The sequence below is a fragment of the Pristiophorus japonicus genome, chromosome 5 (assembly GCF_044704955.1).
Source record: "Pristiophorus japonicus isolate sPriJap1 chromosome 5, sPriJap1.hap1, whole genome shotgun sequence".
Classification (NCBI taxonomy): Eukaryota; Metazoa; Chordata; class Chondrichthyes; family Pristiophoridae; genus Pristiophorus; species Pristiophorus japonicus.
Genome location: NC_091981.1, coordinates 4,604,468 through 4,629,142, shown reverse-complemented (window position 1 = coordinate 4,629,142; position 24,675 = coordinate 4,604,468). Strand labels below are relative to the sequence as shown.

The 24,675-nt window shown below is 50.7% G+C and overlaps 1 protein-coding gene across 2 annotated transcripts in view; it reads right to left on the bottom strand.

Moving 5' to 3' along the window:
* Positions 1-4,046: 4,046 nt before the first annotated feature.
* The window catches only part of LOC139264214 (sodium- and chloride-dependent transporter XTRP3A-like), an 86,069-nt gene continuing 65,440 nt past the window's right edge, over positions 4,047-24,675 (bottom strand). For both annotated transcript variants that reach the window (XM_070880321.1, XM_070880323.1), the window contains 3 exons: positions 20,021-20,180; positions 10,403-10,568; positions 4,047-5,358 (listed from right to left, as the gene is read on the bottom strand). In XM_070880321.1, the coding sequence (XP_070736422.1) occupies positions 5,215-5,358; positions 10,403-10,568; positions 20,021-20,180 (470 nt within the window). In that variant the 3' untranslated portion in view covers positions 4,047-5,214. The remainder of the gene's footprint in view (positions 5,359-10,402; positions 10,569-20,020; positions 20,181-24,675) is intronic.

The window sequence follows — 24,675 nt, the reverse complement described above, 5'->3', positions numbered from 1 at the left end:
TCGATCAGCTTCGCTGGGCAGGCCACATAGTACACATGCCAGATACGAGACTCCCTAAGCAAATGCTATATGCGGAGCTCCTTCATGGTAAACGAGCCAAAGGTGGGCAGCGGAAACGTTACAAGGACACCCTCAAAGCCTCGCTGGTAAAGTGCGACATCCCCACCGACACCTGGGAGTCCCTGGCCGAAAACCGCCTGAGGTAGAGAAAGTGCATCCGGGAGGGCGCTGAGCACCTCGAGTCTCATCGCAAAGAGCGTGAAGAGGTCAAGCGCAGACAGCGGAAGGAGCGTGCGGCAAACCAGCCCCACCCACCCCTTCCCCCGACGAATGTCTGTCTCACCTGTGACAGGGTCTGTGGCTCTCATATTGGACAGTTCAGCCATCAAAGAAACTCACTTTGGGAGTGGAAGCAAGTCTTCCTCGATTCCGAGGGACCGCCTGTGATAATGATGATGAAGAACAAGGTGATAATGACCTAAAGTGTCCCCCGCCGCTGTGTGTGGGGTCTGTTCAGTGTTGACAGACCCAACATCTGGGAAAAGCCCCACCCGCTGTCAATCATTTTACAATTAACAACTGACCCGCCAACCATCCCGGCCTTTGAACTCCGGCAAAATTCCCGCCAAAGCTATTTGAATTGTAAAATTTTTGTTTTTAAAAGCTGGTTCACGGGTGTCAAAGGACTGGAGAGGAAGGTGATTTTTTGGATTTAAAACAGTCAGACAGGGCACAAAGACTTTGAAACGTTGCAAAGAAGGAGGGAACAGGCTACATGTAGAGCCCTGCTTTACCTGAATAAACATTAATACTGGGCTGAAAATAAAAGCTAAAGAAAAGAGGTGTAGAAAGTGACGCAAAAGAGAAATATAGTAATTTGCAAAAAGAAAAAAGGGATAAAGCTAAAGACAGACTTGCATTTCTATAGCGCCTTTCACGACCACCGGACGTCCCAAAGCACTTTTCAGCCAATGAAGAATTTTTGGAGTGTAGTCACTGTTGTAATGTAGGAAACGCAGCAGCCAATTTGCACACAGCAAGCTCCCACACACAGCAATGTGATAATGACCTGATAATCTGTTTTAGTGATGTTGGTTGAGGGATAAATATTGGCCTCAGGACACCGGGGAGAACTCCCCTCCTCTTCTTCAAAATAGTGCCTTTGGATCTTTTACATCCACCTGAGAGAGCAGACGGGGCCTCGGTTTAATGTCGGTTTAAAAGACGGCACCTACGACAGTGCGGCGCTCCCTCAGCACTGCCCCTTCGACAGTGCGGCGCTCCCTCAGTACTGCCCCTCCAACAGTGCGGCGCTCCCTCAGAAGTGCCCCTCCGACTGTGCGGTGCTCCCTCAGCACTGCCCCTCCGACAGTGCGGCGCTCCCTCAGCACTGCCCCTCCGACAGTGCGGCGCTCCCTTGGTACTGCCCCTCCCACAGTGCAGCGCTCCCTCAGTACTGCTCCTCCGACAGTGCAGCACTCCCTCAGTACTGCCCCTCCGACAGTGCAGCACTCCCTCAGTACTGCCCCTCCGACAGTGCAGCACTCTCTCAGTACTGCACTGGCGTGTCAGTCTAGATTTGCGCTGAAGTCTCTGGAGTGGAAATTGAACCCACAACCTTCTGACCCAGAGGCAAGGGTGCCACCCACTTTTTTTATAAAAACATATTTGGAAAAAAGACAAGTATTAAGGAAGTGTTGGGGTCAAAAATTAACACAACAACATAATGTATTTATATAGCGCCTTTAACGTAGTGAAACGTCCCAAGATGCTTCACAGGAGTGTTATGAGATAAAAAATTTGGCACCGAGACGTATAAGGAGAAATTAGGGCAGATTCCCAAAAGCTTGGTTAAAGAGGCATCTTGAAGGAGCAAAGAGAGGTAGAGAGGTGGAGAGGTTTTGGGAGGGAGTTCCAGAGCTTGGGGCCCAGGCAACAGAAGGCACGGCCACCGATGGTGGAGCGATTATAATCAGGGATGCTCAGGAGGGCGGAATTAGAGGAGTGCAGACATCACGGGGGGTTGTGGGGCTGGAGGAGGTTACAGAGATAGGGAGTGTCATGTATGTAACCATCATACAGCGATAACCTTCATGTAACTGTAACCTTCATGCAACTCCAGTACATTTTACTCATACCGTAGAAATGCATACCCTGGCCACAGGGGGTGAACTTGTGGGAGACACTCCTCACCTGGGTTACCAGGTATAAAAGGGGAGGTCCCACCCAGGGTCAGCACACCTTGGTCCTGGGAATAAAGATTGAGGTCACATAATGACTGTGTCTGCAGTACATGCCTCGTGTGATTTTGTCGTAAGGTGCAAGGACACCACAGGGAGGGGCAAGGGCCATGGAGGGATTTGAAAACAAGGATGAAAATTTTGAAATCGATGCATTGCTTAACCGGGAGCCAATGTAGGTCAGTGAGCACAGGGGGTGATGGGTGAGCGGGACTTAGAAATATAGAAAATAGGTGCAGGAGTAGGCCATTCGGCCCTTCGAGCCTGCACCACCATTTAATATGATCATGGCTGATCATGCAACTTCAGTACCCCTTTCCTGCTTTCTCTCCATACCCCTTGATCCCTTTAGCCGTAAGGGCCACATCTAATTCCCTTTTGAATATATCTAACGAACTGGCCTCAACAACTTTCTGTGGTAGGGAATTCCACAGATACACAATTCTCTGAGTGAAGAAGTTTCTCCTCATCTCGGTCCTGAATGGCTTACCCCTGATCCTTAGACTGTGACCCCTGGTTCTGGACTTCCCCAACATCGGGAACATTCTTCTTGCATCTAACTTGTCCAATCCCGTCAGAATTTTATATGTTTCTAGTCTTTCTTCAAATGTCAGTCCAGCCATCCCAGGAATCAGTCTGGTGAACCTTCGCTGCACTCCCTCAATAGCAAGAATGTCCTTCCTCAGATTAGGAGACCAAAACTGAACACAATATTCCAGGTGAGGCCTCACTAAGGCCCTGTACAACTGCAGTAAGACCTCCCTGCTCCTATACTCAAATCCTCTAGCTATGAAGGCCAACAAACCATTTGCCTTCCTCACCGCCTGCTGTACCTGCATGCCAACTTTCAATGACTGATGAACCATGACATCCAGGTCTCGTTGCACCTCCCCTTTTCATAATCTGCCACCATTCAGATAATATTCTGCCTTCCTGTTTTTGCCACCAAAGTGGATAACCACACATTGATCCACATTATACTGCATCTGCCATGCATTTGCCCACTCACCTAACCTGTCCAAGTCACCCTGCAGCCTCTTAGCGTCCTCCTCACAGCTCACACCGCCACCCAGCTTAGTGTCGTCTGCAAACCTGGAGACATTACACTCAATTCCTTCATCTAAATCATTAAACTTGGCGCAAGTTAGGACACAGGCAGCCGAGTTTTGAATCGCCTCTAGCTTATGAGGGGTAGAATGTGGGCCAACCAGGAGTGCGTTGGAATAGTTACACACGTTGATCAAAAAGGAAGAAAAAGAGAATGGTATTTCGCCTTTAGGTCAGTGGTCCTCTCCCCCTCTCCTCTTTTCCTCTCCCCCTTCCGTTTCCCTCTACCCCTCACCCCACGATCCCCTCTCGCCCCCCCCCCCCCCACCACCCTCTCTCCCCACTCCGTTCCCCCACCCTCCACACCCCCACACCCAACCATCGCCCTACTCCGATCTCCTGACCGTCTCCAGGCCGGCAGCTGGGAGGATGGTCCAGGCGCATACGCGGCTCACCGGGGCGGGGCATGGGTTTGGCTCCGCCCCCGTACAGGTGTGCAATCACAGAGCGGCTCAAACATGTCCGTGCATGCAATCACTGCGTTGGTTTATTGACTGTCAAATCCTCACTCGCTTCCAGCTATAGCAGCACCGCCGGTGATCCGCAGACCATCGCGTTCGTGTACCGCTTGTTTCCTATTTTAATGAACGCTACTGCCTTAAAGCTGAAGCCTTGAACTTGGTCCCTTTGTCCTGAATTAAAGAATGTGTTACACTTCCAGAAGGATAAATAAAACTCCAAAGAAGTAACTAACCCCAGTTAGAGTACAAAGTCTTTTATTTAACCAGCCATGGACGACTAGAATTACAAGTGCAGAAGACTAGCTAACAGAGGATCTTCACAAAGCTAACTACACTTCCACTTTCTGTAGGCTGCCTGAGAAGTCTGGATCAAATTTCACATTGCGGAGAACGTGAATTACTCCACAGCAGGCAGGATGGAATTGCACATTGCCAACAGACTGTTGGGTGCATCTTGTCCTCCTAGGGGACCAATCAGAAACCTGGCCCCACCTACTGGTGTTGCAAATAAACACAGTCTTGTAAATTGGTAAACACAGGGGATTATTTTTTTTAATTCGTTCCTGGGATATGGGCGTCGCTGGCAAGGCCAGCATTTATTGCCCATCCCTAATTGCCCCTTGAGAAGGTGGTGGTGAGCCACCTTCTTGAACCGCTGCAGTCCGTGTGGTGAAGGTGCTCCCACAGTGCTGTTAGGAAGGGAGTTCCAGGATTGTGACCCAGCGACGATGAAGGAACGGCCGATATATTTCCAAGTCAGGATGGTGTGTGACTGGGAGGGGAACGTGGAGGTGATGGTGTTCCCATGTACCTGCTGCCCTTGTCCTTCTAGGCGGTAGAGGTCGCGGGTTTGGGAGGTGCTGCCGAAGAAGCCTTGGCGAGTTGCTGCAGTGCGTCTTGTAGATGGTGCACACTGCAGCCAGGGGGCGCCGGTGGTGGAGGGAGTGAGTGTTGAAGGTGGTGGATGGGGAGCCCATCAAGCGGCTGCTTTGTCCTGAATGGTGTCGAGCTTCTTGAGAGTAATGCAATGCAAACTTATTGAACTGCCAGAAACAGTTGCCGCAACTCAATACGTTTTAAGCGTTGCTTTATGTAATTGGCTCCCAAACATGTATCGCTATTTGCCCGATATCGGCAACTAAGTGGGACAGTGTAAGTGGTGCAGACTGTATTATAAGTTTTATTGGTGATTTCGGAGTATTACAACGTTAAATACAATTTGTTCTTTTTAAATGCCACCTTTCTTCTGAACTTGCATCCATCTTGTTTTCCTGAATACGTGCATTTAAAAATTATCAAAAAAGTGCGTATTTAAAAATAATAATAATAATATTGGGTTATTTTTCACGGAGCCCAGAAAGAATTCTTCTTTAAAGTACAGTTTTCAGACATCCAAAATGAACACTTTAACCCTGATATTTCTCTCTTTTGAGCTTCTTCCTGATGTACATAGTTAACGGGATCAAAGGAATACAAGCTGTGGAAGCAACCACCATAAGTCCAATAACAGCCAAGGCGTACGGAGGATATGCGAGCTTCACCGATCGTCCCTGTAAGATACAACGTTACAGCGACTGTTTAAAAGCACAATGTACATGGTGCGCTACAATCGAGCAGAATCATGTTGTCTAACATCAGAACAAGTAGCAGCGGCAGGCCATTCGGCCCATCATGAGATTCCTCATGTCGCCTTTAATCTGTGTCCTCTGGTTCTCGACCCTTCATAGACAATAGGAGCAGTAGTAGGCCATTCAGCCCTTCGAGCCTGCACCGCCATTCAATATGATCATGGCTGATCCTCTATCTCAACACCATATTCCCGCTTTCTCCCCATACCCCTTGATGCCTTTTGTGTCTAGAAATCTATCTGTCTCCCTCTTAAATATATTCAGTGACTTGGCCTCCACAGCCTTCTGTGGTAGAGAATTCCACAGGTTCACCTCCCTCTGAGTGAGAACATTTCTCCTCATCTCGGTCCTAAATTTCCTACCCCGTATCCTGAGACTGTGACTCCTTGTTCGATACTTCCCAGCCCCGGGGAAACATCCTCCCCGAATCCAGTCTGTCCAACCCCGTCAGTATTTTATACGTTTCAATGAGATCCCCTCTCATTCTTCTAAACTCCAGTGAATACAGGCCCAGTCGACCCAATCTCTTCTCATACGACAATCCTGCCATCCCAGGAATCAGTCTGGTGAACCTTTGCTGCACTCCCTCTATGGCAAGTATATCCTTCCTTCGGTAAGGAGACCAAAACTGCACACAATACTCCAGGTGCGGTCTCACCAAGGCCCTGTATAACTGCAGTAAGACATCCTTGCTCCTGTACTCAAATCTTCTTGCAATGTAGGCCAACATACCACTTGCCTTCCTAACTGCTTGCTGCACCATGTTTGTTTTCACTGAGTGGTGTACAAGGACACCCAGGTCCCTCTGTACATCGACACTTCCCAAGCCATCACCATTTAAATAATACTTTGTCCTTATGTTTTTCCTACCAAAATGCATAACTTCACATTTATCCACGTTATACTGCTGCCATGTGTTTGCCCGTCAATGGGAACAGTTTCTCTCTCTATCTACTCTGTCCAGACCCCTCATGATTTTGAACACCTCAATCAAATCTCCTCTCAACCTTCTCTGCTCCAAGGAGAACAACCCCAGCTTCTCCAATCTATCCCCGATACTGAAGTCCCTCATCCCTGGAACCATTCTCGTAAATCTTTTCTGCACCCTCTCTAAGGCCTTCACATCCTTCCTACAGTGTGGTGCCCAGAATTGGACACAATTCTCCAGTTGGGGCCGAACCAGCATTTTATACAGGTTCCTCATAACTCCCTTGCTTTTGTACTCTGTGCCTCTATTTATGAAGCCCAGGATCCCGTATGGTTTTTTTTAACCGCTTTCTCAACCTGCCCTGCCACCTTCAGCGATCTGTGCCCATATACCCCCAGGTCTCTCTGTTCATGCACCCACTTTAGTTTATATTGCCTCTCCTAGTTCTTCCGACCAAAATGTATCACTTCGCACTTTTCACATTTTACGTAAAATATGCAGCACAGAAACAGACCATTCGGCCCAACAGTCTGTGCTGGAGGCATTGAAGCACTGACCACACTCGACCAGCTCCGCTGGGTGGGCCACATTGTCCGCATGTCCCAGACACAAGACTCCCAAAGCAAGCGCTCTACTCCTTCACAGCAAAAGAGCCAAAGGTGGGCAGAGGAAACGTTACAAGGACACCCTCAAAGCCTCCCTGATAAAGTGCAACATCCCCACCGACACCTGGGAGTCCCTGGCCAAAGACCGCCCTAAGTGGAGGAAGAGCATCCGGGAGGGCGCTGAGCACCTCGAGTCTCGTTGCCGAGAGCATGCAGAAACCAAGCGCAGGCAGCGGAAGGAGCGTGCGGCAAACCAGTCCCACCCTCCCTTTCCTTCAACCACTGTCTGTCCCACCTGTGACAGGGACTGTGGCTCTCGTATTGGACTGTTCAGCCACCTAAGAACTAATTTTTAGAGTGGAAGCAGGTCTTCCTCAATTCCGAGGGACTGTCTATGATGATGATGATTTGGACACTAATTCCGACACTAAAGGGCAAATGTTCCTTCCTGATGTGGAGCAGTTTCTGCCTGAAACCCACATGGCAAATATGGAGTGCACGGCCTATGATTTATCTGCCAATTTTCTAGCGCTGATACCCCCCACAGTGAGCACAAAATATCAACTCTGAGCAGCTAAACGAAAGGGTATATTGGGGAAATCCATTGTGATCTAGTACGTTGAGATCACATTACAGCGAATGCCTTAGTAATCCCTTCAGCTGGCTCTAGTGTAACCCAACCCAGCAGTTTGAGCATCATCTCAGGCGACACAAGAACATAAGAATTAGGAGCAGGAGTCGGCCATTCGGCCCCTCGAGCCTGCTCCACCATTCAATAAGATCACGGCTGATCTTCGACCTCAACTCCACTTTCCCGCCCGATCCCCATATCCCTCGATTCCCCGAGAGTCCAAAAATCTATCGATCTCAGCCTTGAATATACTCAACGACTCAGCATCCACAGCCCTCTGGGGCAGAGAATTCCAAAGATTCACCACCCTCTGAGTGAAGAAATTCCTCCTCATCTCAGTCCTAAACGGCCGACCCCTTACCCTGAGGCTGTGACGCGCAGCGTGGCGGCCCAGACCTGCGAGAGACCATCAGCGACAGGTCGGAGACATAAAAGGAGTGGCGAGCGGCAGTCCAGGAGCAGCGTGACGGCATGGTTCTACAAGGTGCAGCACGAGCTGCTGCAGGAGGGCGACGGCATCGAAGAGAGCAATTGGATTGGACGTCACCATAACCCAGGTCGCTGATTGGAGCGTGGGCAGGTACAGCGGGAGCGGCGAGGTCGGGGCGAAGGAGCGGGAGTGATCGTGAAGCGATGTGATCGGGGCCCAGAAGAGCCGAGGGCCCAGGGGCAGCACGGGCCCAGCCCACACTGTGCGATATGTGAGCGCACTAGGTCCGTGCAGCAGAGCTGGTCTCCAGTCGTCCTGGTTAACCCTTGCCACTGGACCAAGACCTCGCTCTGTCAAGCCCCGTGTGGTGGCTGGTGTGCAACGGTCACCCCACGTTAAAAAAATCCACGCACAGGCATCTTCCACCCTTCGGGATCTGGAATATTAGGTCCTTCATTGAAACACCTGTGAACTCATTGAACTCATCCCTTTTTAGCATGGAAGCAAGTCATCCTCGCTTCGAGGGACCGCCCAAGAAGAGAAGAATGCCCCCTGGTTCTAGACTCACCAGCCCGGGGGAAACATCCTCTCAGCATCTACCCCGTCAATCCCCCTCACAATCTTAGATGTTTTAATAAGATCACCTCTCATTCTTCTAATCAGGGCAAATGATGTCCGTTCATGCTCATTCTCCATCCCAAGGTCAGTCCTTCCGAATTCCCCTGTGGCTTTTGGCCCATCCTACAAACTGCACAAAACGCGCCCATTCCTTGGCCAAGAGGCCGTACACAAGTGGTGTGCTCCCAGCTAGCTCCAAATGCTGCCCTTGAGCGGGTCCTTGTACATGAAGGTTAGTATGCAGGTACAACAAGTGATCAGGAAGTCTTATTACAGCTATACTGGGTATTGGTGAGGCCACACCTGGAATACTGCGTGCAGTTTTGGATTCCATATTTACGAAAGGATATACTTGCTTTGGAGACAGTTCAGAGAAGGTTCACTAGGTTGATTCCGGAGATGAGGGGATTGAGTTATGAGGAAAGGTTGAGTAGGTTGGGTCTCTACTCATTGGAATCCAGAAGAACGAGAGATAATCTTATCTGATCAAGGTGAAACGTATAAGATTATGAGGGGGCTCGACAAGGTGGATGCAGAGAGGATGTTTCCACTGATGGGGGAGGCTAGAACTAGGGGGCACAATCTTAGAATAAGGGTCCACCCATTTAAAACTGAGATGAGGAGGAATTTCTTCTCTCAGAGGGTTGTAAATCTGTGGAACTCGCTGCCTCAGAGAGCTGTGGAAGCCGGGACATTGAATAAATTTAAGACAGAGATAGACAGTTTCTTAACCGAGAAGGGAATAAGGGGTTATGGGGAGCGGGCAGGGAAGTGGACCTGAGTCCATGACTGGATCAGCCATGATCGTATTGAATGGCAGAGCAGGCTCGAGGGGCAGTATGGCCGACTCCTGCTCCTATTTCTTATGTTCTTGAGCTGGTTGGGCTACGACAGGTTGTCCCGTCTTGGGATATTCACTGCACCTCTGCGGGAAGCACCGAGTCTCGAGGCTGTACCTCCGCACTCACCATGGGGCCATGCGGGGGAGGGAGGGGGGGGGAGGGGCGGGGGAGGGACAGGGAGGCAGAGGGCATCAGTGAGAATCTGTGCGCTGCCACTCTGCGGCATCTCCGACTCGACCGTCACTGTGCCAGGAACCTCCAGTTACCTGAATGTAGACAGGCAGTCCCTCAGAATCTTCCACTCTGAGTGAGTTCTCAGGTGACTGAACAGTCCAATACGAGAGCCACAGTCCCTGTCACAGGTGGGACAGACAGTGGTTGAGGGAAGGGGAGGGTGGGACTGGTTTGCTGCACGCTCCTTCCGCTGCCTGCACTTGGTTTCTGCATGCTCTTGGCGACGAGACTCGAGGTGCTCAGCGCCCTCCCGGATGCACTTCCTCCAATTAGGGCGGTCTTTGGCCAGGGACTCCCAGGTGTCAGTGGGGATGTTGCACTTTATCAGGGAGGCTTTGAGGGTGTCCCTGTAACGTTTCCTCTGCCCACCTTTGGCTTGTTTGCCGTGAAGAAGTTCAGAGTAGAGCGCTTGCTTTGGGAGTCTCGTGTCTGGGACATGCGAACAATGTGGCCCTGCCCAGCGGAGCTGGTCGAGTGTGGTCAGTGCTGGGGATGTTGGCCTGGTCGAGGACGCTGATGTTGGTGCGTCTGTCCTCCCAGGGGATTTGTAGGATCTTGCGGAGACATCGTTGGTGGTATTTCTCCAGTGACTTGAGGTGTCTACTGTACATGTACTGCTGAATATACTCAATGGGAAAGTGATGTTAAATGGTAAACCGACTCAGACGATGCACCTACCTCTAATGAATTCCATGCAGTGTACGTTAGTGTTCCTTTCGTAGCGTAGTCAACAATATAAAAAATCAGTAGGCTTATAATTAAAAGCGGGCTGACAAATACCCAGGTGATGACCCAGTACATGTTGGGCTTGTGTCCTATCATCATTTCAATATCACTCCGGTACCTGTAACACATACTTTGCCGATTAGTTACCATCTCATGAGCACAGATAATATCAAAACTGTTCATATCTGCAACTAACTAAAGAACGAACTTGCATTTCTAGAGCGCCTTTAGGACATCCCAAAGCGCTTTACAGCCGATGAAGCACAGTCACTGTTGTATTGTGGGAAACGCAGCAGCCAATTTGCGCACAGCAAGCTCCCACACACAGCAATGTGATAATGACCAGATAATCTGTTTTAGTGATGTTGATTGTGGGATAAATATTGGCCCCAGGACACCGGGGATAACTCCCCTGCTCTTCTTTGAAATAGTGGCCGTGGGATCTTTTACATCCACCTGAGAGAGCAGACGGGGCCTCGGTTTAACGTCTCATCCGAAAGACGGCACCTCCGACAGTGCGGTGCTCCCTCAGCACTGCCCCTCCGACAGTGAGGCACTCCCTCAGCACTGTCCCTCCGACAGTGCGGCGCTCCCTCTGCACTGCCCCTCCGACAGTGCGGCGCTCCCTCAGCACTGCCCCTCCGACAGTGCGGCGCTCCCTCAGCACTGCCCCTCCGACAGTGCGGCACTCCCTCAGTACTGCCCCTCCGACAGTGCGGCACTCCCTCAGGACTGCCCCTCCGACAGTGCGGCACTCCCTCAGTACTGCCCCTCCGACAGTGCGGCACTCCCTCAGTACTGCCCCTCCGACAGTGCGGCACTCCCTCAGTACTGCACTGAGAGTGTCAGCCTAGAGTTTTGGCTCAGGTCCCTGGAGTGGGGCTTAAACCCACAACCCTCTGCCCGCTGAGCCATGGCTGGCACTTAAAGTTCCATGGTAATTTTAATTATTAAATTGCTGGGTGAAGTCTGTTATCTTGCTTCCGCAGAAGTGAGCATACACGCGAAATTATAAATGCAAAACATGTTTTCAATCAAGCCATTTGGGCACAACATTAACTTTAATAAAACCGCTATTTTCTCATTATGACTGACGCAGTTATGACGTTAATATCTTCTCTAATCGGGTTCAGCCTGCGTGCTTTGCGCTTCAAGAATTTTGTGTTTTTATTTTAGATTACACAGTGGTCACACTTTTTTCTCTTGTCCCCACTTCCTGTTTCTCTGCGTGACTTTCCATCGCCTCTCAGGTATTTCACACCCTGCGTTATTGCTAAAGCCTTGGCATTGTTTCACGGAGGTGATCCTCACACATCGTCTACTGCGTTTTGTATCTTTCTAAATTTTTACAACCCTTTTTGTTGGTTTGCCATTTAACCCACAAACTGCCGTCTGTGACTAGTGCCAGTACTCATAGAATCACAGAAATTTACAGCACAGAAGGAGGCCATTCGGCCCATCGTGTCCGCGCCGGCCGACAAAGAGCTACCCAGCCTAATCCCACTTTCCAGCTCTCGGTCCGTAGCCCTGTAGGTTACGGCACTTCAGGTGCACATCCAAGTACTTTTTAAATGTGGTGAGGGTTTCTGCCTCTACCACCCTTTCAGGCAGTGAGTTCCAGACTCCAACACCCTCTCCTTAAAAGGACACCCTCAAAGCCTCCCTGATAAAGTGCAACATCCCCACCGACACCTGGGAGTCCCTGGCCAAAGACCGCCCTAAGTGGAGGAAGTGCATCTGGGAGGGCGCTGAGCACCTCGAGTCTCATCGCCGAGAGCATGCAGAAACCAAGCGCAGGCAGAGGAAGGAGCGTGCGGCAAACCAGTCCCACCCTCCCTTTCCCTCAACCACTGTCTGTCCCACCTGTGACAGAGACTGTAATTCCCGTATTGGACTGTTCAGCCACCTAAGGACTCATTCTAAGAGTGGAAGCAAGTCTTCCTCGATTCCGAGGGACTGTCGATGATGGTGAATCCTTCCACCAATTACTGTGCCCCCTGGTTATTGACCTCTCTGCTAAGGGAAACAGGTTCTTCTTAAGAACATACACCAGAAATAGGAGGCGGAGTCGGCCATTCAGCCCCTCGAGCCTGCAACGCCATTTAATAAGATCATTTATCTGATCATGGACTCAGCTCCACTTCCCCGCCCGCTCCCCATAACCCTTTACTCCCTTATGGCTCAAAAATCTGTCTATCTCCGCCTTAAATATATTCAATGACTCAGCCTCCACAGCTCTCTGGGGCAGAGAATTCCACAGATTTACAACCCTCTGAGAGAAGAAATTCCTCCTCATCTCAGTTTTAAATGGGCGGCCCCTTAGTTGAAACTATGCCCTCTATCCCCTCCATCTAAGCCCCTCAGTATTCCTGATTCAGAGACTTCTGTCCATTGCTCCAGCCGCCCCAACTCCTCGCATTAAGGGGTTTACAAATCTTTCAGTTTCCTGTTCTGACCAAATATAGCCAGAATGGTTACTGTTATGTCTGTGATGCACTTATGAATGACTCCACGAGGCAATGTGTTGTACTCAAATTGTAGTGACCTTGGTCCTTTATTCGTAACTCCAGAATGAGGCACAAGCATGGTGGGCAGCCTTTTACACTGGGCCCTGCACACCTATGCAGGTGACCCTCAGGTCTCCCACCGCAGTGCCCTCTGGTGGACAGCCTCTGCCACAGGGGCAAGAAACTCCAGCCTCCACCAGTTGCACCCTCTAGTGGTGCCAGCATAGTATATACACAGTGTAAACCTTATTGATAATACATCAGGTAACAAGTCTCCATCTCATGCAACTATACAGTGACTACAGAGAGAGTATATCTATAGTCTGCATATATATCAGTTACAGCACAGAAGGAGGCCATTCGGCCCGTCGAGCCCGTGCCGGCTCTCTGCAAGAACACCTCAGCCAGTCCCCCTCCCCCGCCCTTTCCCCGGAGCCCTGCAATCTTTTCCCTTCAGGTACTTAACCAACTCCCTTTTGAAAGCCACGATTGAGTCTGCCTCCACCACCCTCTCAGGCAGCGCATTCCAGATCCTAACCACTCGCTGCGTAAAAACGTTTTCCCTCATGTCGCCTTTGGTTCTTCTGCCAATCGCCTTAAATCTGTGTCCTCTGGTTCCCGACCCCTGGCAAGATTTGTCAATAAAACTTCTGCTCTATACAGATGATCTAGTTATATTATCGCATTTCCCCGTAATAGAGCAATACAGTATTGCTGTCCCATATCTACAAAAATATTAGTGTCAGCCGTGGCTCAGTGGGCAGCACCCCACCTCTGAGTCAGAAGGTTGTGGGTTCAAGTCCCACTCCAGAGACTTGAGCACAAAATCTAGGCTGACACTCCCCGTGCAGTACTGAGGGAGTGCTGCACTGTCAGAGGGTCAGTATTGAGGGAGCGCCGCACTGTTGGAGGGACAGTACTGAGGGAGCGCCGCACTGTCGGAGGGGCAGTACTGAGGGAGTGCTGCACTGTCGGAGGGTCAGTATTGAGGGAGCGCCGCACTGTTGGAGGGACAGTACTGAGGGAGCGCCGCACTGTCGGAGGGACAGTACTGAAGGAGTGCTACACTGTTGGAGGTGCCATCTTTCGGATAAGACGTTAAACCGAGGGCCCGTCTGCTCTCTCAGGTGGATGCAAAAGATCCCATGGCACTATTTGGAAGAAGAGCAGGGGAGTTCTCCCCGGTGTCCTGGGGCCAATATTTATCCCTCAATCAACATCACTAAAACAGATAATCTGGTCATTATCAAATTGCTGTTTGTGGGAGCTTGCTGTGCGCAAACTGGCTGCCGCGTTTCCTACATTACAACAGTGACTACACCCCAAGAGTACTTCATTGGCTGTAAAGCGCTTTGAAACGTCCAGTGGTCATGAAAGGCGCTATATAAATCCAAGTCTTTCATTCTTTTCTAAATATTAGAGACAAAAAATGAACAAGAAGACACGATGGCTGAATGGCCTCTTCCTCCGCCATAGATTTCTATGACTCAATGCAGCCAACAATGGTTACACACACCAGATCAAACACAACGCGTGAATCAGAAAAGTGGCTCCAGGAAAGGGACAGGTTTGAAGTAGTCAATGATTTACTTATTGAGGGTCATCATCCAATCCACCCTACCCTGCCTTGGCATCTACCTAAAGGTGGAATGATTAAAAGGAGCATTGCAATGTCATGTGAGGTCCTGACACAAGAGGACAGAGCTCTTTAAAACTATTTCATTGAAATATAATACATCAACAACTTGTACTTATATAGCGCCTTTAATATAGTGAAACGCCCCAAGGCGCGTCACAGGAATGCTACGAGATTTTAAAAATTGACATCGAGCCACATAAGTAGAAATTAGGGCAGGTGCTTGGTCAAAGAGGTCGGTTTTAAGGAGCGTCTTGAAGGAGGAAAGAGAGGTAGAGAGGCGGAGAGGTTTAGGAAGTGAGTTCCAGAGCTTGGGGCCCAGGCAACAGAAGGCACGGCCACCGATGGTGGAGCGATTATAATCAGGGATGGTCAGGAGGGCAGAATTAGAGGAGCGCAGACATCTCGGGGGGTTGTGGGGCTGGAGGAGATTACAGAGATAGGGAGGGGTGAGGGCCATGGAGGGATTTGTAAACCAGGATGAGAATTTTGAAATCGAGGCATTGCTTAACCAAGAGCCAATGTAGGTCAGTGAGCACAGGGGGTGATGGGTGAGCGGGACTTGGTGCGAGTTAGGACACGGGTCAGCGAGCACAGGGGGTGATGGGTGAGCGGGACTTGGTGTGAGTTAGGATACGGGTCAGCGAGCACAGCGGGTGATGGGTGAGTGGGACTCGGTGCGAGTTAGGATATGGGGCAGTGAGCACAGGGGATGATAGGTGAGCGGGACTCGGTGCAAGTTAGGATACGGGTCAGCGAGCACAGGGGGTGATGGGTGAGCGGGACTTGGTGCGAGTTAGGACATGTGTCAGCGAGCACAGGGGGTGATGGGTGAGTGGGACTCGGTGCGAGTTAGGATACGGGTCAGCGAGCACAGGGGATGATGGGTGAGCGGGACTTGGTGCAAGTTAGGACATGGGTCAGCGAGCACAGGGGGTGATGGGTGAGCGGGACTCGGTGTGAGTTAGGACATGGGGCAGTGAGCACAGGGGGTGATGGGTGAGCGGGACTCGGTGCGAGTTAGGACATGGGGCAGTGAGCACAGGGGGTGATGGGTGAGCGGGACTCGGTGCGAGTTAGGACACGGGGCAGTGAGCACAGGGGGTGATGGGTGAGCGGGACTCGGTGCGAGTTAGGATACGGGTCAGCGAGCACAGGGGGTGATGGGTGAGCGGGACTCGGTGTGAGTTAGGATACAGGTCAGCGAGCACAGGGGGTGATGGGTGAGCGGGACTCGGTGTGAGTTAGGACATGGGGCAGTGAGCACAGGGGGTGATGGGTGAGCGGGACTCGGTGCGAGTTAGGACATGGGGCAGTGAGCACTCTCACTCTCACTCACTCTCACTCTCACTCTGATTCTCACTCACTCCCACTCTCACTCTCACTCACTCTCACTCTCACTCTCACTCTCACTCACTCTCAATCACCCTCACTCTCACACTCACTCACTCTCACTCAATCTCACTCTCACTCTCGGTGCGAGTTAGGACATGGGGCAGTGAGCACAGGGGATGATAGGTGAGTGGGACTCGGTGCGAGTTAGGATACGGGTCAGCGAGCACAGGGGGTGATGGGTGAGCGGAACTTGGTGCGAGTTAGGACACGGGGCAGCGAGCACAGGGGGTGATGGGTGAGCGGGACTCGGTGCGAGTTAGGACATGGGGCAGCCGAGTTTTGAATCCCCTCGAGTTTATGTGGGGTGATACAGGGATGAAATCCAGGAGTATTCTGGTAGCTTCCGATTCGGGAATTTTGCAGACATTTCCCATCCTATTCCGAACTCACGTGCTGGAACTGACCTCAGTCAGCAATTAAAGTCAGTCTCCGCCCTCTGAGTTATTGGTGAGAGACGAGAACTTGACAGATTGCCAAAAGGATGTTTTGCAGAAGTACTGCTGTGCAGAGGCAGTATTTTTCCACAGTTAAACTTTGATTAAAAAAAAAATTTCCTTTCACAAGGCAGGGCTGGGAAATACATGGAATACCTTAGTGCAGCGATAACCCAGGTCGGTGATTGGAGCGTGGGGCAGGTACAGCAGGAGCGGCGAGGTCGGGGCGAAGGAGCGGCGAGAGATTGTAGAGGGATGTGATCGGGGCCCAGGGGAGGCGAGGGCCCAGGGGCAGCACGGGCCCAGCCCACACTGTGCGATATGTGAGCGCACTTGGGTCCGTGCAGCAGAGCAGGTCTCCAGTCGTCCTGGTTAACCCTTGCCACTGGACCAAGACCTCGCTCTGTCAAGCCCGTGTGGTGGCTGGTGTGCAACGGTCACCCCACGTTAAAACAATCCACACACAGGCATCTTCCACCCTTCAGGATGTAGTTCGGGACCTGGAATATTAGGTCCTTCGTTGAAACACCTGGGAACTCATCCCTTTTCGGCGTGGAAGCAAGTCATCCTCACTTCAAGGGACTGTCTATGATGATGATGATGATTCTTCACTCCACGAAAAGATCAAAGACTGTAAGCCTTCTCGTCAACGGGGAGTTAAATTGAGATTAGCACAACCCGTGTGCAAATAATAAATTATTACGAAAGGAAACTTGAAAATAATTTCACACACTGACAAGGGGCTGCGTCTGACGCGCACGCCATTGGTGGCTAACTGAAGAAAGGACGATGGGCACTTTCTATGTACACATGATAATTTTAGGAAGGATGTGAAGGCCTTAGAGAGGGGGCAGAAAAGATTGATGAGAATGGTTCCAGGGATGAGGGACTTCAGAGACGGGGATAGACTGGAGAAGCTGGGGTTGTTCTCCTTGGAGCAGAGAAGGTTGAGAGGAGATTTGATCGAGGTGTTCAAAATCATGAGGGGCCTGGACAGAGTAGATAGAGAGAGAAACTGTTCCCATTGGTGGAAGGGTGGAGAACCAGAGGACACAGATTTAAGGCGATTGGCAGAAGAACCAAAGGCGACACGAGGGAAAAACTTTTTTACGCAGCGAGTGGTTAGGATCTGGAATGCGCTGCCTGAGAGGGTGGTGGAGGCAGACTCAATCGCAGCTTTCAAAAGGGAGTTGGATAAGTACCTGAAGGAAAAAACTGCAGGGCTACGGGGAAAGGGCGGGGGAGGGGGACTGGCTGAGGGGCTCTTGCAGAGAGCCGGCACGGGCTCGACGGGCCGAATGGCCTCCTTCCGTGCTGTAACCGTTCTATGATTCTGTGAACATGGTTAGAACTGGAGTTGTATTGTTAAAAAGACACGTTTTGTTAACCCCCTCCTGCCCCCTCATCAAGCCGACTTGCCTCCGTATAACCTCGCTCTGGGAAGGTGCTCTTGTGCCCTGGCGGGAGTTGAGCGTGTAGCAAGGCTGAGCGAACAGTCGGGGGTCCTCCGCCAATTAGTGAAACGCTCCCTAGTAACAGATCGTTCTGCCCATTCCAACAGTGGCAGGAATCTCCAAGTGGCAAATACCCTCAGAAACAGAACTGTTGTATTTCCAGAAGGCATTCGATAAGATGCCAGGTAAAAAGGTTATAATGCACGAGATGAGAGCTCACGGGGTTGTGGTTAATACATTAGCATCCACTGGGACTGCTCCAGAATCCAGGGAATTTTGGTAGATTACAACCAATTCATCCACTATCTCTGCAGCCACTTCTTTTAAGAGCCGAGCTATGCAGGGCTTCAGGTCCAGGGGACTTGTCTGCCTTTAGTCCTATCAGTGTGCTCTTAGCATCCGTTTTAAAACATAAATGAGCAGGAATTTCTTCTCTCAGAGGGTTGTGAATCTGTGGAATTCTCTGCCCCAGAGAGCTGTGGAGACTGGGTCATTGAATATATTTAAGGCAGAGATAGACAGATTTTTGAATGATAAGGGAGTGAAGGGTTGTGGGGAGCGGGCGGGGAAGTGGAGCTGAGTCCATGATCAGATCAGCCATGATCGTATTGAATGGCGGAGCAGGCTCGAGGGGCCGAATTGCCGACTCCTGCTCCTATTTCTAATGTTGATAATCAATATTTAGATATCTAGATGATTGGTACTGAACCAGACAACTCTTGCCAACCGCACTTTGGTTACCAGTGACAGCAAGTTTCCTCTTCGATCTTTCAAAGATGGCACAATACATATTTCATGAGGCCTTGGCTGTAAATTGCCAAACAGAATCATTAACTATTACATACTCTGCCCCAGAGGGCTGTGGATGCTGAGTCGTTGAGTATATTCAAGGCTGAGATCGATAGATTTTTGGACTCTGGGGGAATCGAGGGATATGGGGATCGGGCGGGAAAGTGGAGTTGAGGTCGAAGATCAGCCGTGATCTTATTGAATGGCGGAGCAGGCTCGAGGGGCCGAATGGCCGACTCCTGCTCCTAGTCCTTATGTTCTTATCTGCATAAACGTCAAGGTTCATAGGTTTCAAATAACATCTTCAGTTGCAGAGCCTACAGTTTTCAGAAGCATAAAAATGTATTTAATATATTACCCCCAACCCGGTGAGCTCTTATTTTGTGCAGTAACCTTTTATGTGGCACCTTATCGAATGCCTTCTGGAAATGCAAATACACCACATCCACTGGTTCCCACTTATCCACCCTGCTCATTACATCCTCAAAGAACTCCAACAAATTTGTCAGACATGATTTCCCTTTGATAAAACCATGCTGACTCTGCTTGATTGAATCATGCTTTTCCAAACGTCCTGCTACTGCTTCCTTAATAATGGAGTCCAGCATTTTCCTAATGACAGACGTTAGCTAACCGGTCTATAGTTTCCTGCTTTCTGTCTCCCTCCTTTCTTAAATAGGGGCGTTACATTTTCCAATCCGCTGGGATCTCTCCAGAATCCAGGGAATTTTGGTAAATTACAACCAATGCATCCACTATCTCTGCAGCCACTTCTTTTATTACCCGAGGATGCAGGCCATCAGGTCCAGGGGACTTGTCCACCTTTAGTCCCATTAGATTGCCCGGTACTTTATCTCTGGTGATAGTGATTGTTTTAAGTTCCCCCCTCCCTACAGCTCTTTGATTATTAATTACTGAGATGCTTTTAGTGTATTCTACCGTGAAGACCGATACAAAATATTTGTTCAACGTCTCTGCCATTTCCCTGTTTCCCGTTATTAATTCCCCGTCTCATCCTCTAAGGGACCAACGTTTATTTTAGCGACTCTTTCTTTTTAATATTCCTATAGAAACTCTAACTGTCTGTTTTTATATTTCTTGCTAGTTTGCTCATAATCTATCTTCTCTCTCTATTACTTTTTTAGTCGTCCTTTGCTAGTTCCTAAAAATTTCCCAGTCCTCTGCCCTACCACTAATCTTCGCAACATTGTACACCTTTGTTTTCAATTTGGCACCGTCCTTAGCTTCCTTAGTCAGCGGCTGGGGCAAGAGAGGGCTACCAACGTTCGACTGAGATTGCCGAAGACACGGGGGTCAGTGGGAGGTCACGATCGAAAGAAGTGCAATTGGCCCACCTCCTTATTCCGTAGATGTAACAGATGCCGACGACCTCAACGAACACGATCAGCAGAAGAGACAAGGTCGCCGCATAGTCATTGAATATAGAAAACCAGTAATTTCCTGATCCAATGTTAAAAACGAGTCCAATGATGCAAGCGACAAGGCACACAATTCCTGCGAGGGGAAAGAAAGACAGCGCTCAGTGCACAGAAATTAGAACCAGCCCCGTCAAACAGGGTCGCCTCATTAGAATTTGCTCCGACCACATCCGGAGTACTGCGTGCAGTTTTGGTCTCCGTATTTACGAAAGGATATACTTGCTTTGGAGACAGTTCAGAGAAGGTTCACTCGGCTGATTCCGGGGATGAGGGGGTTGACTTATGAGGAAAGGTTGAGGAGGTTGGGCCTCTACTCATTGGAATTCAGAAGAATGAGAGGTGATCTTATCGAAACGTATAAGATTATGAGGGGGCTTGACAAGGTGGATGCAGAGAGGATGTTTCCACTGATGGGGGAGACTAGAACTAGAGGACATGGTCTCAGAATAAGGGGCCACCCATTTAAAACTGAGATGAGGAGAAATTTCTTCTCTCAGAGGGTTGTAAATCTGTGGAATTCTCTGCCCCAGAGAGCTGTGGAGGCTGGGTCATTGAATATATTTAAGGCGGAGATAGACAGATTTTTGAGCGATAAGGGAGTGAAGGGTTATGGGGAGCGGGCAGGGAAGTGGAGCTGAGTCCATGATCGGATCAGCCATGGTCTTTATTGAATGGCGGAGCAGGCTCGAGGGGCCGAATGGCCGACTCCTGCTCCTATTTCTTGTGACACTTGTTATACTCGGCATTGCTTAACTCTCTGTCAGTCATTGTGAAACTACATGAAACGCCTGTTCTCGCTGGCAATAATCTTGCAATCTCAGGAGTTATAAAAATGATTCATTTCTACAACGCGGGACCCTCCTCACGTGGCGCGTGCAGTCCACAAAAAACAGCCATGGCATCCGAATAAAACATTGGGGGGGTTGAAATTCGGCCCCGCCCTGTTTGAGGCGGTGACACTGACCGAGTGCTGGGCAGTAGGGGCCGCCTCAAACTGTGCAAAATTCAGCTTTACTGCCCAAAGCTGAGGGAGCAGCGCTAAAGGTGTGCGTCGCACACTCGCCCTCGGACACTAACGGGGCGGGAGCTCAGGAGGCCGGCCGAGTTTCCCCACGGGAGGCTGCCGGCATGTGAGGTTTAAAAAAAAAATGCAAAAAGCAAAGTTCCCTCAGCCACACCCACACTCCCCCACTTGTCCCGTTAATACACAAATGCTAAAAATAATCACCACCGCTGACTTTGATCCCTGGACGCTCCCACCCCGGGATCTCCGGTGTCCCACCACCTTTCCCCGGCTGTACCGACGCCTGCCGGTAAGGCCACCGTAATCACCGAATATCGCAGCGGCGGCGGCAAGGGGGCATTGCGCGCTCGATGATGTCACCACGCGGGTGGCGGCCGAGCGCGCAGCGGTACGTCTTGGATCCGCCCCACCACCCGACTACATTTCGCGTCAGACCAGGAACCGGTTGCCGCCAACGGTAAGGACCTAGCCGCTCGTTAGCCGCCCCCTCTCCGGCGGTAAGGACCTAGCTGCCCATAACCGCCCCCTCTCCGGCGGTAAGGACCGAGCTGCCCATAGCCGCCCCCTCTCCTGCGGTAAGGACCTAGCTGCCCATAACCGCCCCCTCTCCGGCGGTAAGGACCTAGCTGCCCATAACCGCCCCCTCTCCGGCGGTAAGGACCAAGCTGCCCATAGCCACCCCCTCTCCGGCGGTAAGGACCTAGCTGCCCATAGCTGACACCTCTCCGGCGGTAAGGACCTAGCTGCCCATAGCCACCCCCTCTCCAGCGGTAAGGACCTAGCCGCTGGTTAGCCACCCCCTCTCCAGCGGTAACGACCTAGCTGCCCATAGCCACCCCCTCTCCAGCAGTAAGGACCTAGCTGCCCATAGCCACCCCCTCTCCGGCGGTAAGGACCTAGCTGTCCATAGCCACCCCCTCTCCATAGCCGCCCCCTCTCCGGCGGTAAGGACCTAGCTGCCCATAGCCACCCCCTCTCCAGCGGTAATGACCTAGCTGCCCATAGCCACCCCCTCTCCGGCGGTAAGGACCTAGCTGCCCATAGCCGCCCCCTCTCCGGCGGTAAGGACCTAGCTGCCCATAGCCGCCCCCTCTCCGGCGGTAAGGACCTAGCTGCCCATAGCCACCCCCTCTCCGGCGGTAACGACCAAGCTGCCCATAGCCACCCCCTCTCCGGCGGTAAGGACCTAGCTGCCCATAGCCGCCCCCTCTCAGATGAGAACGACCTAGCCGCTGGTTAGCTGCCCCCTCTACGGCGGTAACGGGCAACATTAAAAACAAATTTCGACCCCTGGGAGTTCACCAAAAGGATGGGGTGCTGAAGAAAATGTTACTTTTGCATGTTCAAAAGCAGAGTTACTGGTCATGGTCATGGACTGGTCACTGGAGCACAGTTTGGGTCTCCTTACCTAAGGAAGGATTTACTTATCACAGAGGGAGTGCAGCGAAGGTTCACCAGACTGATTCCTGGGGTGGGGGGATTGTCCTGTGAGGAGAGATTGAGCAGATTGGCCCGATACTCTCTGGAGTTTAGAAGAATGAGAGGTGATCTCATTGAAACATACAAGATTCTGAGGGGGATTGACAGGGTAGATGCTGAGAGGATGTTTCCCCGGGGCTGGGGAGTCGAGAACCAGGGGTCACAGTCTCAGGATAAGGGGTCGGCCATTTAGGACTGAGATGAGGAGGAATTTCTTCACTCAGAGGGTGGTGAATCTTTGGAATTCTCTGCCCCAGAGGGCTGTGGATGCTGAGTCGTTGAGTATATTCAAGGCTGAGATCGATAGATTTTTGGACTCTCGGGGAATCGAGGGATATGGGGATCGGGCGGGAAAGTGGAGTTGAGGTCGAAGATCAGCCGTGATCTTATTGAATGGCGGAGCAGGCTCGAGGGGCCGAATGGCCCACTCCTGCTCCTAATTCTTATGTTCTTGTAAAGGATCTACTCAAGTCGAGAGTCTGACAGAAATCCTGCACCCAAAGGAGTTTTAGTCATTTCGGTTTTCCTATGAATGTTGTGGTCAAGGTGAGTGACATTACCTGCGAACCCATGACAGAACAGTACAGCACAGAAGGAGGCCATTCGGCCCATCGAATCGGCGCTGGCTCTTTCGAAGAGCGACCCAGTCAGTCCCTTTCCCCCGCTCTTTCCCCAGATCCCGGCAATCTTTTTCCTTCAGCTACTTATCCAACTCCCTTTTGAAAGCCGCGATTGAGTCTGCCTCCACCAGCCTCTCAGGCAGCACATTCCAGATCCTAACCACTCGCTGCGTAAAAATGCCAATCACCTTAAATCTGTGCCCTCTGGTCATCAACCCTTCAGCCACTGGAAGCAGCCTCTCCTTATTTACTTTATCCGAACCCTTCATGGTGTTAAACACCTCGATCATATCTCCTCTCAACCTTCTCTGCTCCAAGGAGAACAGCCCCAGCTTCTCCAGTCTACCCACATCACTGAAGTCCTTCATCCCTGGGACCACTCTCGTAAATCTCTTCCGCACCCTCTCTCCAAGGCCTTCATGTCCTTCCTAAAGTACGGTTGCCCACAATTGGAAACAATCCTTCAGCTGGGACCGAACCTGCGTTTTATATCGGCTTAGCAAATCATCTTCTTCAGTCATTTACTGAAATCTGTTGTTTCGCCTTGGTTCAGATTAATCTCACTCATCAACAAGTTGGGGCGTGCAGTTTACAGCCCGAGATATTGGGGCAGAAATCCCGGCCTCCTTGGGTACCGTACGGAGTGCGGTCGGGGCGCGAGCGGGGCGTGTACGGGGCGTGTACGGGGCGTGTACAGACCCGGGAAGGCATCACAAAAGCCGTTTTTTAGCGCACAATGCATATGCGCTGAAAACCAGCTTTTCCGAACCTGTCAAGCTGGAGATGGACACATCGTCCACATCTCGGGAGCGAGGACATTTGTACGGGCAAGCTTGCAGGATTTACCCACATTGCCCAGCAAATGTCCTCAAAACTCTTGCGCCTGATAAAAGCAGGCACATAGCCGACTGTTACAGGCGTAAGAGTTTAAAAACATACAAAATAAAATTATAAATTTTATTGTTAACCCTCCCCACTACGGTAAGTTTATTTTAAACCATAATTTAAAAAACTTCTTTAAAAATTGGAAAGATATGTATATTTTTAATAATACATAAGTAAGTTTAATTTAAATTAATAAAAATATGTGGTGTATTTTTTCTATTTTTTATTTGTATTTTGGGGGGGGGTTTCTCATTCACAACAACGGGTTCTCCAACTTACAGAGTTCCCATTATTATGAATGACAACATACTTTACCTGATTGGCTGCCCAGAGCCATGTGACTGCAGCTCCCGCCCTGCGCATGTGCCGACGTGCATGTGCTGCGACGCGCAGTCAGTGCAGGCCTCAGGTCCGGGATTGCTGGTGGGCGCAGCATGAACAGGTAGAGGCACTTCTTTTTCAAGCTTTTCCCCTCGATCTCCCGCGGAAAGCAGCCGACCGGGATTTCTGGGCCATTACAGACTATCAGACTGCCTGAGTCGGAGATGATGGAAGACCTTACA